Source organism: Pinus tabuliformis, chromosome 5_1, assembly GCF_031772625.1.
Source record: "Pinus tabuliformis cultivar Carrire ecotype Pingquan chromosome 5_1, CPIR1, whole genome shotgun sequence".
Lineage (NCBI taxonomy): Eukaryota > Viridiplantae > Streptophyta > Pinopsida > Pinales > Pinaceae > Pinus > Pinus tabuliformis.
The window spans coordinates 902,843,551-902,863,685 of record NC_142305.1 but is presented as its reverse complement, the minus strand read 5'-3'; the positions used below and the strand labels follow the sequence as shown (position 1 = coordinate 902,863,685).

Here is a 20,135-nt window from a genome sequence, read left to right as displayed (position 1 = left end):
GTCACCCATGTGCTCGCTACACCATTGCTGCTTTGTGTTCTTGTTGCACCAAATACCATACTATTGTCCCAATGTGCTTGCAGCACTATGCTTGTTGCACCTTGTTGTTGTTTGTTGTCCCATGTAACATACTATTGCAGCACCATGAACTTGCTACACTAAATACAGTTGTCCCATGTACCATACCACTATGAACAGCCAACATGTACTTGCTATTGATGATGTCCTATTGTGCCTCTTCTGCACAATGTCATAGCTGTCCTAATCATTGTGTTGTCCCAACATGTTGCTGTCCCAACATGTTGTCCCATCATGCTGCTGTCCCAACATGCTGTTGTACCATCATTGTGTTGTCCAATGAGTTTGCAGCACCATGTATCTTTGTTGCCATGTCACAATTGTTGTCCCATCACAGCTTGCTATGCTTGCCATGCTGTCCAGCCATGCTTGCCAAGTTGTACATGCTTACATTGATTCTTCTAACAACACTCTCATCATCAAATTATCCTCATACTTATACTTCAATGCGGGTGCACTGTTGTAGTTCTGCAACTCTGGTTAGGGCATCAATAGTACTCTAACAACCACCTCTAAACTCGGCAACAGTCCTTGAAAAGAGTACGGCTTACCTCCCTTGAGAAGCTGTTGTCCATACATCCCTTCATGTTGTCTAGGGAAGCCTCCACACTATCCCTTTGACCCTTTATACAGCAGCTAAGACTCTGTTGTCCACACAACGCTTCATGTTGTCTATGGAAGCCTACACGTTTTCCCTTTGACCCTTCATGCTACAACTAAGACTCTCTTGTTTGACTGCGGTTAGGACTGAATTAGACCAGCGTTTAGGGTTGGATTAGATCAGCGTTTAGGACAGCCTTTAAGGTCTACATTACGGCTGCCTTCCATCTGCATCTAGAGTTGTAGGCCTCCTTCTAGACTTGCGTAGAGACCAGCGTATAGTTTAGGGCTCCTTCTTGATATCGTTAGGGCTTCTCTTCATGATTGCGTCCTCTAGATTAGGGCAGCGTATTTCTTCTTCTTTACTGTGGCTAGGGGAGCCTCATTCCTCCAACGTCTAGGGCTACCCAAGACAAGTGGAGAGAAATCAAGATAGAAGTGTGTGTGACCCAAGACAAGTGGAGAGAAATCAAGATAGAAGTGTGTGTGGAAATGACTATCAAGTCGTCTCCTTTTATACTAAAACATTGGGCACATGTGGGGTTTATTTGGTCGCTGGTTGACCTTGACAAATTGTCTTATAACACAAATAAATTCATAACTCCATGAATACTTATCGGAATTGGATGATCTTTAGATCAATCCTACACCTCTCGATGAGAGGGATCCAAGAAAAATATCAGCTGCCATAAATAAGATGACCCACATGGAGTTTGGCCCTAGTTGCCAATTTTAACATCTTCCCTGCCGATTTAACAAGTGATTTCTCTTTGCATCTTTGTCATAGTTTATTTTGAAATGTGTTAAATGTGGTGTTGCTTCTCCAACATTGGTGGTGTGTCTTTCTTGATAGACCCCTTCTCAAGACAATTGGTGGATTTCTACTTGAGGATCTTCTCCTAGATAATCTTGAATTTGTAGGATACTCAAACAATTTGGTATCATTTAAAGTGATCAACCCTACCAATCACTTTAGTTTCACCTACAACTTCTCAAGATGAGCCTTAGATGGCGTCATATGCCCAATCAATAAACTAGGCACTAGTCTATTCATTTCTCTAGCCAGTTTTAAATCAAAAATCCAATTTTTTCTTTCATTTTAAAGTAGATCTGAAATTTTGTACCTTACCCTCAATTTTCAGCCACAAACCCTAGACTTCAAGGTAGATATTGCATGGTATGAGTTGCATATCTTCTATTTTTCATAGTTTATCTTCCTGCCCTTTCTTTCTGCACTAAATAAAGCAAAATAATTCATTATAAGTGGCTGCAATGTGCCTTTCATTTTGAGAATTGAAAGTTGCATTCAATTCCAGGTTTACTGTTTTAAGGGCCGAAGCTTACTGCTGTTATTTACTTGTTCATGTTACAATTTCATGCTTATTTAAACAAGTTTTATAGGAGCAAATAGTAGATTTTAGATCTGGAACATTAACTTGATAATCATCTCATAAAACCCCCAAACTTGCCTAGATGTAATATAACATAAATCTTGAATTCAACTTCACTAATCAACTTGATCTTCAACTCTCTTATTCTAAGTTGGTTATAATTGAGTGCTGACATAGGTGACCTTACATTTGACTTGTCTTGCTGTAGAAACCCTAAGTGTTACTAGGGAAGCCTCCCTTGTGTTGGGTTTGTCCCACAATAAACAAAAGGGAAGTAGTTGTCTAGGTGACAGAGGCAACAATTTTGTGTTACACTCAACCTTAATACCTTGTGAGGGATTTGCACAAGAGGTGCAAGTTTATGTGATAACAGGTCCTAGAAGACCATTTTGCTTCTTTGATCAAGTGGCATCTCCATTGACCAGCTCCCTCCATATATATGCTTCTTGGGACACCCACCCATTATTTCCCCCCTCTGTGAGGAAGCTTAATAAGATAGAAAGAGTGTTTATTGACAAATCATTTAAATCACATGGGTTCCACCCTGTAGCCTCTCAACACTAAGATCACCCTTCTATGTTGAGCACTCACAGATTTTCAATAATTTAATTGTTCCATATTACCTAAAGCAACACTAGCCCTATGGCCTTAGGATCCCCCTTTTCCAACTGAAGGTATGTTTCAACAATTATGTGTCAAGATTGATTACTGTATTCCTCGAAAGGGGCTAGATCTATCAACTTTATTCCCTTTGGAAAATAGGTACATAAGAACATTCATCTTCAAAAGCCCCTTCTACTTGATATCTGAGGTATATTTCGGGGTATCTCTTACTAGCTGCTTTCAGCATGCAAACCATACATGTTTTCTCTGTATGTTCAAGAGCCTATTACGGAAGACCTTTCAGGGACTCTCCAAAGTCTACAAGATTGATAACCTCCTTTCATCCTATCTGTGTGCAGCCCCTCTAGGGCTACCAGGTTGACTTCATTCTTCTTTCAATCTATCTCAACCAGGAAGAGTTTGAAATGCCATGTGGATAATCCGATAAAGTCAATCTTGACTTAAAGAATAAAAGGCCAATCAAGCAATGTCTTCACACTTAGGCTATTTGCCACAAATTGGTCACAGTAGTTATTGGATAAGTGGAGCCTCTACCCATCCTATATACATCAATTCCTTGTGGGCAAGAGCATATCACCATATTTATCCCCTCTTCTAGATGCTTGTCAACCTTGGATTGTAGAAAAGCTTCTCTGCAAAGCTCAAACTCACTGTTGTTGCTTTTATAGTGATTGATGATTCAAGTTATTACTGAGATCTTCACATGGCTAAAAGTTAGTCAACTGAGTCGTTATTTCTATCAGGACCAATGATCGAAAGTTGCTCAACTGAGTTCTGGACATTGCTTGTTCTCATTGCTTTAGCTTTTCTTTATATATATATGAAGATGATGCACATAAACAGCTCATTCAACCTAATTCCTTGTAACTAATTGTTTTGCACAAGAAGCACTTCCAAAGCAATGTTTCATAGAACCACAGTCCAAACTATACTCCAAACAAGGAGCCAACATAAAAGAATGTACAAGAAGTAATTGACTTTGAAGATATCATTAAAGAACCAAGTGTTTTATGTAAAAGGTCATGTGTCTCACCAAAGACCAACATGAAGGCAACTGAGCAAGCATCGACTAAATATCTGTTTGGTTGCATCATTATTATTTGCAACCATTTGTGCCTCCACATAGAGTTTCCAATATTTTGCCTGAAATAAATGCATATGAATTAAAACATAGAATAACTTTCAAGTAACACAAAAATTCTAAAGATTCAAATTATGGAACAACATTTTACTAATACTTGAGTAACTATTTACTATAGTTCCTGACACCAGACTACAATCTGCCAGAGATAGTTCTAGTTATGTAGTCAAAGCAGACAATCAAATCCTTGGAATATCCAATTGATAGAAACTTCATTTCATTTGCAACAAGGGATGACACTTGGACATGTTATCTGAACAAGTTGGAAGAGGAATTGGCCTTGTGCACATTTATTGCATTTCAAAGCATGCCAAAAAACTAGTCAAAAAGAATGATCTCTGAAAAGTGAAAACTGTAAACATTAGAATGGTGAAACAGAACTGTTGGAGAATAACACGAGCCTGGGAAAAAATTGCTTACAGCTGTTGGAAATATGGCAAGCAGTTGCTCATATATTGGTGCTGCCTCAGAAATGGGTCGTAGCTGCCGCCAAAAAATGAAATTAAATCTCAGCTATATAACCAAATGAAAATTAAAATTCTAACAGTTAACTACTTTGTTTCTATAACTTGGAAATTGCATATCAAAACCACATAAATCAATCTTATCTCTATGCTAACCATGGAAGCCTTAATTAAATTGCATGCAAATATTTTATATTAAGTGTATCACCATATGTGTTAAGTTTTAAAATGCCTCCTCTGGAAATAATCTGTATCTCATACAATCACTCTACAAAGTTGACATGCCTCAGGACTAGTGCCGATATGGATCAGACCTGCCCTCTCTTCAGTGCATACAAAGGTGAACTATTGGGCGTTAACAGTTCATCTTATCACAATAAAAGTATGTCATGGCTCACCCAGAGCATGACCTTACTACACACAACCAATGCAGCCCCTCCCCTAACACAGACAGAAGGTGGGTATCTAATAAGAATGGATTTATGTTTGATCCCTGAGTCTTGGCAGCTCAAATAAGAAAATATCAGATAAAGAGAGTCTAATAAGAGTGGTGTTACATTTTAGCCCTGAGTCTCAGTAGCTAAAATCAGAAAATCTCAGGGAATGAGAAACTAACAAGTATTACAAGTGAAGTTACTTCCACAAACCAACATAATGCAAGGACTTACTTCAATGTCATTGAACATATTGTTTAAACTAGATTTATGTAAGAAACTTTCAAGTACCCTATATTAATTTGAAACTTCAGTGGGTTAAAGAGCACTAAATTATTGTTGAATTATATTATAAAGTTGCTGCGTTGACTATCTGCATTTAGTCCATTGACTTTAAGAACTTACTAGGTACTACATAAATGACAGAACAAATAATAAAGGTGGAATTAGAACCATTAAATTGACTTGAACTGAATCCAAAGGCTTAAAGTATGACTATGAATGATAACAGCAGATAACTATTGAAGTGATCAGCCTTACCTGAGCTTCATTTGCAAGGATATCCCAAGCATCCACATCATATCTATCCGCAAGAATGTGTTCTCTTGCTTTCCTTTCCTGCATACAGAAACCCAACTAATTACGGATCTTATATCATGACAATTTAGCATTTACATTGTCGATGAACTCTCTACTCCTCTATTCTGTAGTCACAAATCCAATAAGCAGTCGTCAATCTTAAAACTCTTAGAACAGCACACCAAAGATCAAAAGCAAAACCGTGACATATTATGCTCCCTAAGCAATTGAGGTTCAGACTAGACATGTACAGTATCATTTCAATTTGTACATACACTAATGTGACACTCAAAAATGAACTTCAGAAAGACTGATTTCATGAACCCCGTTAGCAGATGCAAACTCGTGACCATGATACAAAGAACTCTGTCCATCAAAGATGTCAATGAATAAACCAATGCTTGACATAAAACACACTGGGAAAATTACTCTTGTGCAGTTCCTACGATGAGTAAATATCAAAACTCAAAAAATTATGTGGGCATCCTTGAGATTCTAAGAATCGCAGCTACTATTCACAAATCAAAGAATGGATATGTGCACAGAAACAAAGATAATAGTTTGCAGTGTATCAATGTTATGCAATGTTAATTACCCATGCTAGGTTTCACAAGATATCCTGAATAGATGATCAAAAATTGATTGTGGTGAAACTGTAACAATGACCAGAGCAAAAACTAATTTCTACACTATGAAAATAAATATCAACATGGCACACCTATGCAATCAAATTTGATCGCTAATTGACTACGCTGTGGAAAACATAAGATCAACAGTACAAAAGTATTACCAACAAAATATAAAATGTGTAAGTGCAGATATGTTTAAACTTTAAAGTCATAGCTACAATTCCAATAAAAATGTCATCTAATATTGTAATTATCTTTAATGTAAAATGGTTAATTCTAACAATAGAAAACACATACTGCAAACTCCACCAGAATAACTATCCAAATAAGGACTCTATCAGAAATATCACAACAGATGTCGAAAGAAATAACCCTTAATATCATCTCGGTGAAGTGAGAAAAATGAACAGAAATGCATTGATTGCAAACGTTATCACCAGCAAATTATTTAAGCCACACACTCAAAGTTATAGATTAATTTTGTATTAACAAACAGCTCTAGCTCTGCCCCATGTTCCGAATAAGCATCAGTTTAGAGTTTCTGGTTAGAAAAACATAGAAGTCAAGAACCCTGCCACAAAACTTATGGGTCCCAAATTTAAAAGTTCACCCTTCTGAATGAAATCCGACCTCTTGATAATTCTACATCTATTATGATGAACATTATCCATCAGTCATTCTATTGACAAAAAACTGGATTTCAACTTAGAAAAGCAATTGCAGGATTCCACATGTAACCTCAAAAATAGAAGAAGATGATCTGTTATTCAAAGAAAACTAACAAGAAGAGTCAGACCAAAAGCACTCTAAGTCGATCTGAGGAAACTCAAATCAGTCCAACAGTGTTTAGGAGAAGATCTGAATGGTTAAATGTGGGTAATAGAAGGATATGCCTATACAATAGAACGTAGAATATAGTTTCATATATTTTATGCCAAAAAAGATGATGTTCTTGGGAACAAAATCTTAGCTGGTATGTCTAAGAAGGAAGCATAGAGTGGAAGAAAAGGAGGAAAGTCATATAACATATGACAAGCATTTGAGGTCAATAGTGCAAATTTCTATACAATGACAATGAATGCCAAATGAAGTTTCAAATTGTTATCAAACAATACATAGGCAGTCTAAAAAATATTTGTTAGGGATGAAATGTTTTAAACTTTACATAGATATATACAGGCAGAAAGCATGTAAAGCATAGCAACATCTCCCACATTGAACAATCTTGATTAACTATTATATATCAGCACTATAAATAAAATACAATTTCATAAGGAACCCTGAGCTATTACTCAAGCATTAGTGATATGAAGAAACAACATCCATTGTTGGAGTTGGGGAAAAGCCACTTGGGCTTAAAATGAACATGGACTTTGTTGGATTGTGCACAGCTAGTTAAGGTGGTCAGCTGAGGCTACTGCAGCAGCTGGGTTGCATAAGAAGTTCACATACATTGGACAAGTGGAAGGGTAGTGCCGACTGAATTGATGACTTTGAGATCATTATTGGCCAAGAGTTCCTAAGGAGAACACAGTTTGTCCTTTTGCCATTTGTGGATAAGTTCGTTATACTCGGTGGATGGAAGACTTGTGTTGTGTGCACAACAGCAAGGAAACCAAATGGAAGGGTGTATATAGTCTCTGCACTAAGCATGAAGAGGGAAGGCAGGCAACCAGTTCACAACATTTTGCAGAAGTCATTGGATAAATGAATAAGCGTGGAGTGGGGACACCTGGTCCGCCAGCACTTAAATATGTGTTGGACAAATTTGCCAATCAGAAAACTGATTCAATGCCAAAAGTGCCCCCATCCAAGCTATCAAGCTAGAACTGTATGTTAATTGGAGTCAAATGTTAAGGTTGTGCCCATAGTAGCATTAAGCATTGTGTCGAACAAGGTCACAAGGTTCACAGGACGACTTTTGACAGATTTGCTCAAGTTCGTTCGAACCAAGCTACTTATGAGTTCAAGCAACCGTTTAGAGATCAAGTTTGTTGGAACCAAGCTACTGATGAATTTGAGCTACTATCCACAGACCAATGGGCAGACAAAATGTATCAATTGTCTCTTGGAGGGTTAGATGCAAAAGAGCTCAACGACAGGCTATAGTCCATTTGAGTTGGAAAATGGGTAGCAACCTTTGACTCCACATACAGTTCTATAATGCTATTATGGGCACAACCTTAACATATCAAATGAACTTAACATGAGCCTTCGCTGATTAATGCAGCGGAACAACTGAAGCTGGTGCCTTGGTGCAAAGCTTTAACAGTCCCTCCAAAGTCCTTCAACATCACCTACAGTTTGGAGCTACCAACCCACATGAGGGCTCACAATTTGGTTTTCCATATAAATCAATTGAAACCTTGTCGGATTGATGAAAACAATCCTACCAAAGTTGCACCATCCCAAGCCCATCCGTTGATAACAAACAAACTAGAGTTTGAACTAGAGCAGATACTTGCACATAGGTCCTCCTCCTTCAGCGAAAATTGAAGGCATGAGTACTTAATCCATAGGAAAGATAGACCCAGAGAAGAGAACAGTTGGGAAAGGCAGGAGACATTGTGGCAATATGAAGAAAAGGTCCGTGACTTCAAATAGCAACATCTTGGATAACTTAGAATTGTATTTGTTGGATGTTGCCAGGACAGCAACAAGTTTAGTGGGGGAGGATGTAAGACATAAACTTGTGGATGGCAGTACTTGCATTTCCAGGACAGCAACAAGTTTAGTGGGGGGGCGGGGGGGGGATGTAAGAAATTCACTTGTGGAAGGCAGTAGCCTGTAGGCATGTTGCCAAGCAAAGCACAAAAGGTTGCCACAAATGGACAAAACACCAGACGCACCTGCCCAAACAATTGGATGAAGTGATAACCCATCCAAGTTGCCTATATATGGATGTGGGACACCGTGGGAGCATGCATTGGATCCAAGTTACCTATATATGGATGTGGGACACCTTGGGAGCACAAGTTGGACACATAAACCCAAAAGATGACACGCATTGGATCCAAGTTACCTATATATTGATGTGGGGTGCCTTGGGAGCATGCATTGGACATGCAAACCCAAAATATGACATGTGGTAGTTGCCTTTGAACAAACTGAGGCATGACCCAACACATTGGCCCACTAGGACACACCAAAGACACACTTGCGCAGAGATCAATGAAACAGAACGACCTCGACAAGCTTGAAAGTCCCTGGAAAACAAGACCACAATGTGAGCTCCAGACAACTTAGGCGTGGACCCAACACAAGACAGAATGATTTGTCAAATGGTTGGCATAACGTGAACTTGGTGTTAGAAAATGTAAAGTGGCAACGTATTATATCTCTTAACCTTGATATTTGCTTGTGAATCTTAGTTATCTTCTTTATGTTGTTTAGTTAGATATGTTCATCAAACAATATCTAGAAACTGCAACAACAAAAGAGGACACAGATACAGGCTCTCAGCCAGGGCAAGACCACTCCAAGGGGAAAACCCGGAAACTCTTCTCTTCTTAGAATTTGCTTCAAATGAGATACAAAGACCCAATCTTTAGACCAAGTCCTTCTCCCAATACCAAGTCAGTGCTTCCTCAAGTCCTTCCTTGATTATGTACCAAACTGCTTCTTTCTTGCAACTTCGCCCTGCCAGCTACTGCTACTCGACCTGCAACTTCGGCCCAGCTACATCGTCCCAACAACTACTACTGAGCCCTAATTTATCTTCCTTTAAGACCTGCCTAGAGCAAAACAGCGCTCCCCAAGGTCAACTAGGTCAAGAGAAGGATTTCGCTCTATCTAGCAACTTCTTCTTGCAATTCTGCTCCCTAGCAATTCGGACCTGCAACTTTGGCCTCTTTCTAGTTGCAAAAACCCTAGCTTCTTCGCACGTGTGAGATAGATAGAGCCTAGAACAACAAATTTCATCCTCCTAGCTTCTCCTAAACTTTCGCTCTTACTTTTCCAGCTTCCCAGCTACAAATCGAACTCTTTTCTTGATAGATCAAACTTGTGAGTGAGTGTCCAAATAAGGTCGAACTACTTCCTTTTATAGCCTTCTCAAGAAGTCAAATTCCTTCCTTTAGGCCGACTTGAGGATTCCAGGGCCGACTTGTACTCTTGGAGATTCCCCGACTTTCTAGACTCAAAAAATAATTCTTTTTACAATTACAAATTGCCCAAACCTGATGTTGACTTCATTGACTCATGACAATAAATCCTAAGACCTAACAAACCCTAGAAGCACAAAGAATATGTTTTTACCTAAAAGATCATAAATAATGAGCATGAAACCCATGCTTTGATAATAATAATTTTTCTTTTTCTTTTTGTTTGTTACATGGGATACATATTCAAATGAGTACAACAATTATGAAGACTAAAACTAGTTACATTTCTCAACACTCCCTCTTAACTAGGGAGGTATTCATAATTATACAACCAATACAACATCATATCTCAAACTGAAGAGTTCTCAAGAAGAGTCGGATTGATAAGCCATACTGTAAGCATCATCATTATGACCAGCATTGTCCCTGAGGCCTAACTGGACAAGCTCTTCTTTAATCAAGAGCATTATGTTGGGAGGTTTTATGTATGATTTCGTACTACCTCTCTAAGGTCAATACCCCATCCAGATGTCCACAAGGTATGTCCTTTTAAGACTATTCTTATCTTGGATCTCCATCCCTGAGTCCTCAAAGAATATCGGTCCTCTTCGACCACTCTTCTCTTGGATTCTTGTCCTATCCTCAAAGAGTGTCGGTCCCGTTATATCCTCAAGGAAACAACAGATGCTTATCCAATCCTCTGTCATTCTCTCTTTCTCACCTAAGAGGAGAATGCACATGTGATGTCCAACATCACTCCCTCTCAACTAGAGAGGTCATCCCTATTCTCTTTTAATCTTGAGAATAGATTCGTGCTCCTTAACCAAGGAGACTCCTTTCCTCCCTCTCAAACCAAAGGAGATTCATTCCTTCCAATAATGGAAACCAACATCACAAGCCTTCTAGCTTGTCTTTATCAGAGTATCAACTACTAGTTCTCCATAGCTACATGGTTCCCTCTTTTCTTTGCATTGAACCTACTTCTTTTAGAGGTATCATGGAACCATCTCCACTCTTTGCTCTTGTGACAGGATCCAGGTCATCTTTCTTGCTCATCACTTTCCATCTTTGACATGAAGGCATTGTATTGAGCCTTCCCAAACTTCTATCTAATCGTGGATTCCTTATAAAAGTGATCTTCCTTGACTTCAAGTTATCTTCTCGCATTGCTACCTTCCCAGATGAACACATCTTGACTTCATAGTTTCAGGTGCCAGATATTGAGCTTCCCTCAATACTTTTCATTCATACAGTTGATTTTTCCTCAACTATCATCATATATTCTTGCACCATTCTACCAGGTAGCAAGATAATATGTTAACCAGATAACCAAACCAAAATGAAATAAACTTACCTCACCATGGTGACCTTCTCATATCATCAACATCTTCATCGACCATTTCCGCTTGATCTTTCCTTCTTGCATCAGAGTGTCCAAAGATCGAACTTGATTACCAAGTTATAAATTTTTCTTCCAGAGATTATATACAAGATGTTAAACTTATCATATACATATTCTAGAGAAATTCCTAATTTCTCAAATCCTATTTTTTCTCCAACTCATAAATACTTAAGCATGTCCAATCTTTAATTTACGAGATTCTCATAAACATGAATCTTATCCCAAATCAACATTCATTCCTATGCCTTTATCCAATCATCTGGCTATCCATATGTTTTCTTTAAAGTTTGTATCTCGACCCATTGCAATCCTTCATCCTCCTTTACCAGCATGTTTCCACATTACATAGAATACATACTATTTTTGTCATGGTGCCTTTCCCAAGGACTTTCCAAGATAAAGGTCCTTCTTGAATCAAAAGCAAGATGACAACCTCTAACATAATGTTAGATAATAGCTAGATGAACATTATGCAAAATGGTCAACATTTTATCCTAGATGATCTCTACCAAGCAACATAATCATATAAATTCGAAGCATGCTAATATCATATGCTTCTATCCTATGATGCTTATGCAATACATATAATCAAAACAAAAAAAATTCATAGAGAACCTAGAAGTCAGATGACCTTCTTTAGTAGTAAAGATCATTCACCTCTTCCTTCATTGTCTTCTTTTCAGGTTCTCCCACTGCTTCAACTACATGAGCTTCACTTCATTATTCTCTTTTATTGTTCTGTTTGTTTGGACATTTCCTCTTAAAGTGTCCAAATTCGTTGCATCCAAAAGATTGCACCTTGGACATATTTTTCTTTTTGGACTTGACAAATTTCCCTTTCTTCATCTTCTTGACTCGGCCTAGGAATGCTTGAGATTGCTCATATGATCCAACGTCATCTTTGACCTTGATCCTTTCTTCTAGTATGCATTGTGCACACAACTCAACAAATGGAGTTGAATCTTTTTTGGAGTATATATGTGTTACCAAGTTGCTCCATTCCGATTTCACTGCATTCAACACACATATGGTTACTTCTGAATAAGTGATTGGCTCCCCAAGTCCTTGTAAATGGTCCCTTAAAAGAGAGACTCTCATGAGGAAGGATGCCATATCCTCATCCTTTGGTTTCTTCATTCTATATAGCTTGTTCCACAATGACATCTTTTGACCTATTGTACTTACAGAGTACAAATTCACTAGCCTTCTTTAGTAGTAAAGATCATTCACCTCTTCCTTCATTGTCTTCTTTTCAGGTTCTCCCACTGCTTCAGCTACATGAGCTTCACTTCATTATTATCTTTTATTGTTCTGTTTGTTTGGATAGTTCCTCTTAAAGTGTCCAAATTCGTTGCGTCCAAAAGATTGCACCTTGGACATATTTTTCTTTTTGGACTTGATAAATTTCAATTTCTTCATCTTCTTGACTCGGCCTAGGAATGCTTGAGATTGCTCATATGATCCAATGTCATCTTTGACCTTGATCCTTTCTTCTAGTATGCATTGTGCACACAACTCATCAAATGGAGTTGAATATTTCTTGGAGTATATATGTGTTGCGAAGTTGCTCCATTCCGATGACAATGCATTCAACACACATGGTTACTTCTGAATAAGTGATTGGCTCCCCAAGTCCTTGTAAATGGTCCCTTAACAGAGAGACTCTCATGAGGAAGGATGCCATATCCTCATCATTTGGTTTCTTCATTCTATATAGCTTGTTCCACAATGACATCTTTTGACCTATTATACTTACAGAGTACAAATTCACTAGCCTTCTTTAGTAGTAAAGATCATTCACCTCTTCCTTCGTTGTCTTCTTTTCAGGTTCTCCCACTGCTTCAGCTACATGAGCTTCACTTCATTATTCTCTTTTATTGTTCTGTTTGTTTGGACAATTCCTCTTAAAGTGTCCAAATTCGTTGCATCCAAAAGATTGCACCTTGGACATATTTTTCTTTTTGGACTTGACAAACTTCCCTTTCTTCATCTTCTTGACTCGGGCTAGGAATGCTTGAGATTGCTCATATGATCCAATGTCATCTTTGACCTTGATCCTTGATTCTTCTAGTATGCATTGTGCCCACAACTCATCAAATGGAGTTGAATCTTTCTTGGAGTATATATTTGTTGCAAAGTTGCTCCATTCCAGTGACAATGCATTCAACACACATATGGTTACTTCTGAATCAGTGATTGGCTCCCCAAGTCCTTGTAAATGGTCCCTTAACTGAGAGACTCTCATGAGGAAGGATGCCATATCCTCATCCTTTGATTTCTTCATTCTATATAGCTTGTTCCACAATGACAACTTTTGACCTATTGTACTTAGAGAGTACAAATTCACTAGCTTGTCATACATGGCCTTGGAAGTCTTCAGGTTTGCCACAAATGGAACAAGAGAATCTTTGATTGATTCCACTATGATCCTTTGAGCCCTTACTTCTTCTTTCTTGTACTTCGTTAGTTATTGTGTCTTTCCTTTGTTGGTTCAGTAATTTCTCCAGTAACATATCCCATTACATATTGCTTTGTGAGTATCAAGTCAATCCTCTTCTTCCATGCTAGATAGTTTACTACCCCTATGAGCTCGTTGCTCTCCTTGCAGAAAGAACTTACATGACTTGAAGATTCAGCCATTCTAAGATAATGTGATACTTGAATACCACGATTCTTCTTGATGATAATATCTCCAATCATCTTGATGTCTTCAAGAACCTTGGAGAGTTCTTGATGATGCGCTTGAAAGATGTTCCCTGGGATTCCTTCACCAACAGCTTCCAAGGCTTTTACATGACTTGAAGATTCAGCGATTCTGAGATAATGTGATACTTGAATACCACGATTCTTCTTGATGATAATATCTCCAATCTTCTTGATGTCTTCAAGAACCTTGGAGAGTTCTTGATGATGCCCTTGAAAGATGTTCCCTGGGATTCCTTCACCAACAGCTTCCAAGGCTTTCTTTTTGTGAGATCAACACCCTCCTTACGAGAATGATGTAGTCTAGATCTTCTTCAATGTAGAAACCCTAGATTAATACGTCTTTTATCAATGAGTCCTTAACCAAATCCCTTCAAGAGACAATCTTCTACTTTTAGTCCTTGGGAGCTTCTTATCAACAATTCTTTCTAGTGTCCTTCTGGCTACCTCCCTTGCTCACCTTAGATCTAATAATCAGTGTTGATAATATTGGTATCGGGAAAATATCGACGAGTGTCCAGAAAATATCTTATCGGCAATATCGGCAAAAATATCGGAAAATATCGGCAAGCATAAAAAATGCATAATATATTCATTTTTTTTCAGATTTCTAAACATATAGAGCAATAACAACATGAACTAAACACATTGGCACATAAATATGAAGAAGGCATTGATATATATGATGTCAAATAGAAATGATACATCAAACTTCAAAGGCGATACCAAATCCTGCTGATCCCTGATAATTGTCCAATCAAGGACTCAAACAAAATAACATCACATATCCTGCTGATCCCTGATAGTGATAAATTGATAATTGTCCAATCAAGGACTCAAACAAAATAACATCACAATGTCACATATCCTGCTGATCCCTGATAGTGATAATTGTCCAATCAAGGACTCAAACAAAACAACATCACATATAGAAAACTTTAAAAGTATTTCATCATCATGAGTTATAAACTTATATGTAGCAAAAGTTGCAAAACAAATAAAACTAGCAGCTATCTATCTGAGACCATTGGCCTCTCCCTAGTAGCTTTCTTTCTGTCTTGTTCAGCAATTGCTTCATGAGCTTTTTGTATAACCTCTGCACTAGAAACCATACAAGGCATCACATCTGCATCATATGCAGAGAGTTTAGCCAGATGGTATTTCAATCGTGTAATCCCTCCTGACATCTTGGTCCCACACAAGTTGCATGATATATATGCCTGATTTGCCCCACCAATAACCTCCCCATACTCCCAAAATGGGTCCAAGGCTTTTGGCATATTTGACATTTGTAGTGAACTAATTCAAACCTAGGGCACAAAAAAAACAAAAACTTGGCATTAAACCCCCCAACACAAAATGAAAAAATAATAAGTAATAACAACCTCATTCAAAAAAAATTACTACATTATTTGCATTTTGCAATGCGAATGAAAAATGGCAATAAGGGGGTGCATAAGAAAGTTGAAAAAAAAAATGAAGCTTGCTGTCCAAATATGGAGAAAACACTTGCATTGGTTCATGGGCATGAAAATCATAGCAAATGGAAAAAAAACAAAGAAACAAAATGTTGGTAGGCAAAGAGGCAAGCAAGCATAACCCTAAATCTATGAAAAAATCATTAACATAGGGGTTTTTAAGAACATACCTGCTAATGGAAGAAATGAAGTTTGTCTCACTATTCTTCAATCTTTGATCCACAAAAAAATCTTAATTGGTGGTGATAATCGTCGTTTGATCTTCAAACCCTCCTTGACAAGCACCACAAAACTCTTTCCCTTTCTTCTCCAACACTCAGAAACAGAAATGAAGAAAAAAAAAAACCAATTTTCGTTTTTTGTAGCCGCGGAAAAACACGCCCGGCGATATTTTATATCGTCGCGCGATATTTTCGAAAATATCGCCGATATTTCGGAAATCGCGCGATATTTTCGGGAGCCGAAAATATCGCGATATTTTCTCGGCGATATATCGGCTCGCCGAAAATATCGCGATATTTCCGATATTCGGCGATATATCGCCGATATTATCAACACTATTGATAATACCATGATAGAAAATGTAAAGTGGCAGCTTATTATATCTTATTTTCTTAACCTTGATACTTGCTTGTGAATCTTAGTTATCTTCTTTATGTTCTTTAGTTAGATTTGTTCATCAAACAATATCAAGAAACTGCAACAACAAAAGAGGACACAAATATAGGCTCTTAGCCAAGGCAAGACCCCTCCAAGGGAAAACCCGGAAACTCTTCCCTTCTTAGAATATGCTTCAAGTGAGATACAAAGACCCAATCCTTAGACCAAGTCCTTCTCCCAATACCAAGTCGGCCCTTCGTCAGGTCCTTCCTCGATTTTGTACCAAACTGCTTCTTTCTTGCGACTTCGGCCCGCCAGTTACTACTACTCAACCTACAACTTCGGCCCAGCGACTTCGTCCCAACAACTACTGCAAAAACCCTAATCTATCTTCCTTTTGAGACCTTCCTAGAGCAAAACAACTCTCCCCAAGGTCAACTAGGTCAAGAGAAGGATTTCACTCTATCCAACAACTTGTTCCTGCAATTCTGCTCCCCAACAATTCAGACCTACAACTTCAACCTCTTTCTAGCTGCAAAAACCCTAGCTTCTTCGCATGTGTGAGAGAGATAGAGCCCAGAAACAACAAATTTCATCCTCCCAACTTCTCCTAGACTTTCACTTGTCTTTTTCCAACTTCCCAGCTACAGATCGAACTCTTTTCTTGATAGATTGAACTTGTGAGTGAGTGTGTCCAAATGAGATCGAACTGCTTCCTTTTATAGCCTTCTCAATGAGTTAAATTCACTCCTTTAGGTCGACTTTAGGATTCAAGGCCGACTTGTACTCTTGGAGATTCCCGGACCTTCTAGACTCAAAAATAATTATTTTTACAATTACAAATTCCCCGAAAGGATCTTATAAACATGATGTTGACTTCATTGACTCAGGACAATAAATCTTAAAACCTAACAAACCCTAGAAGCACGAAGAACATGCTTTTACCTAAAAGACCATCAATAATGAGCATGAAACCCACACTTTGATAATCATATTTTTTCTTTTTCTTTTTCTTGTTTGTTACATAGGATAGTAGATACATATTGAAATGAGTACAACAATTATGAAGACCGAAACTAGTTACATTTTTCAACACTTGGGTCCACTTAGAATGACATGACTTGCTAGTGCATGACAAGGCTCATATAAGTAAATGGATGCCTCATTGAGTTAAGGCATTCTAGCAAGAGTCCCAGAGAGTCATCAAATGGTCTTTGGTAGGCCAGTTTAGGGTTAAAGCATCACAAGTCGACTTGCATTGGCTAAGTGACCAAGATATCAAACAAGACTTGTAGAAGGCATGCCTATGAAAGCTTCAAAGGTTGGAAGGATAGTTGACCAGTTGTTGGCCTTTGTAATCGTAGTCTGTAAATGAGTCATAGACAAATTGGATACTCCTTTGTTGTACCTGTAACATTCTTTATATAATGAAGAATTAAGTCACCTGTCTTAGTGCCCATTCATACATAGTTATATGGTTATCTCGTGTGTATTCAATGTTATCGTTAATTGTATGTTTGTGTTGGCTAAGTATTGTGAAATGCTTTAAATCTATAGTTGGACACATGTCTTGCATTGCCTATTGGATGATCTAAGTTGAGTAGGACTTGGTAATGCATCTACCTACTATATCTTAAAGCAAAGTTATGAGCAAAATCCAAGTGAAGAAGCATAGTATGGTTGTAGCATGCACAAATTGGTCAGGCCACTACATTTAAGGCAATAGAGTGCCACATCACAAGAGATGAAAAAAAAAATTCAAGCGCAACTCTTAAGTACATGACAAAGGGCCTTTAAAAGTGTTTAATTACAAGACTAGAATCAACTAGCAGACATCCATACGAGGCATTAAGCAAGGACAGGTTTCAAAGGTTTAGAGAGATGCTTTGAACTTGATGCAAAGTTTAAAAAAATGGTCATTAAGGGGGTTATTGGAATATTAAATACCCATTTGTAACAATAGGAATGTTTTGAAAACATAAAACAATAGAAAAAATGAAGAGCACATGCACAACAAAATAAAATCTGTGCACATCCAATAAAATATATAAAACATATTTTAAGATAAAAGAGTCTATTTTAGGAAAAACTAGAGATTAACTTTATCTCCAATAACTAATTTTGAAATTATTTAAATCAATAATAATTTGTTCCCCCTTGATACTCATAGAAATGGCATGTATTCACTTCTAGTTCACAATGTATAGGGTTTGGCCCTAACCAGTTGTCAAATTCCATCCTCTCTTGTCTCCATTGTCGCCTCAACACCCTACTCAAGCTCAACTCCTCCCATTCATTATTCCTCCCTGAAAGTTTCTCCAAAAGTGTTGGCTATTGTGTGTCTTCCCTCTCCTTCTATAGCAACTTGTGAAGCACAGGTTAATGAACCCATCCCGAGTTCTTGTCCCCATGAACCGAGTGTTGGAGCGAGTACATCCCAAACGAACCCATACGAACCAAGTTCATACCATAAGAAGCCAGTACTCAAAAACTACGGGATGCGTTTGTTTGCTTAGACGGGTTCATCGAACCCAAATTTTGGGTACGCCACAGGTTCGTATGTGGCATGGGTAACAAAAAAATATTTTTTATAAAACAAAAGCACATGTTATAAGTTATAACGTATAACTCGACCCCCAAATTTCATTTGTTTGCATTTTCCATTTGAACAGGTCGAACGACTGCGCAGGAGTTTGTGGTGTTGGTAGCGAGCACAGATTGTTGGAGATTGGAGGCAGTGTGCAAGGTCCATCCACTTCCATTAATAGATGCCACAGTTAACCTTGTAGTTTTGATTTATCATTTAAATTATAGGCTTTTTCTCCATAGGTTGCCGCTTACAAAGGGTTCTTAACTTCTTAATAAAAATGTATTCCCACAGTCAACAAAAGTCAATTGACCTTTCCTCCGACCCTTATATTATCATCTAAATTTTCATGCATTCCTTCTAGCAAAATTGGAATTTCCCTTCCATGTTGAACCAACATTTTCCTGACATTTTTATATTTTTAGCCTTTTTCTATATCGACAAGAACGATATGCATTAGATTAGTACTTATTTTAGCAATAAATAAAAGGCACATTGTCATTTAGAGGGAAAACATGTCGTATTTAATTAACATCAATGCATAGTTTCAAGGGTTGCTTTATGCATTGAAAATTTATGCATATGTATATATACGAGCCATAATTTTTTTTATTTTCAGATTTTTTATTTTCTAATGTCCTTATTTTCAGATTTGGCATTTTGGTTAATTTCCAAAATCAAGAATGTCTTCATCAAATCCACAATATCCACTCTAGAAATATGTGGAAAGGAAAAAACCTCCAAAGGGTGTTGGGGGGACAACATTAATAAAATGCAATTTCTGTCAACTTGAATGGAAAGGAATCTATGCCAAAGTTAAAGCTCAATTTTATGAAGATACCAAGTCAGAGTGTTGATGCTTGCACTGGAGACCCAGATGATCCCACTAGACTCCCTAGTGCACAAAGAGAGCAACAAAGGGTTGATGGTAAGGCAGACAAGGCAATCTCCAAGCCATGTCGTAATGTTGATGAAAATGATGACTACAATGAGGAAGAATTACTTTATGATGATGAAAAAGTTCAAATTGGTGATGAGCATGTGCCATCCAGAGCATCAAAAAACTCTACCAGTGATGCATGCAAGAAGCCTAAACTTGGTGGCCTTTATGACATGTTTGATGTGAAAGGTAGGGAGGGTGTTGATCTTGCAATAGCAAGATTTTTTCTTGCATGTGGCATTCCTTTCAATGCAACTCATTCACCCTATTTTGATCAAATGGTTCGTGCTATTAATGATGGACCTCCGGGGTATAAGGCACCTAGTTATGAGAAGCTCCAAACTGTGTTGGTGGACAAGGAGAAAGCACGTCTTGAGAAGAC

At 37.9% G+C, this 20,135-nt stretch overlaps 1 protein-coding gene across 1 annotated transcript in view; it reads right to left on the bottom strand.

Moving 5' to 3' along the window:
• The window catches only part of CSTF77 (Tetratricopeptide repeat (TPR)-like superfamily protein), a 409,448-nt gene that overhangs the window by 327,441 nt on the left and 61,872 nt on the right, over positions 1-20,135 (bottom strand). The window contains exons 2-4 of the mRNA XM_089430577.1: positions 5,273-5,350; positions 4,255-4,317; positions 3,727-3,836 (exon numbers count right to left, since the gene is read on the bottom strand). Of these exons, the coding sequence (XP_089286703.1) occupies positions 3,727-3,836; positions 4,255-4,317; positions 5,273-5,350 (251 nt within the window). The remainder of the gene's footprint in view (positions 1-3,726; positions 3,837-4,254; positions 4,318-5,272; positions 5,351-20,135) is intronic.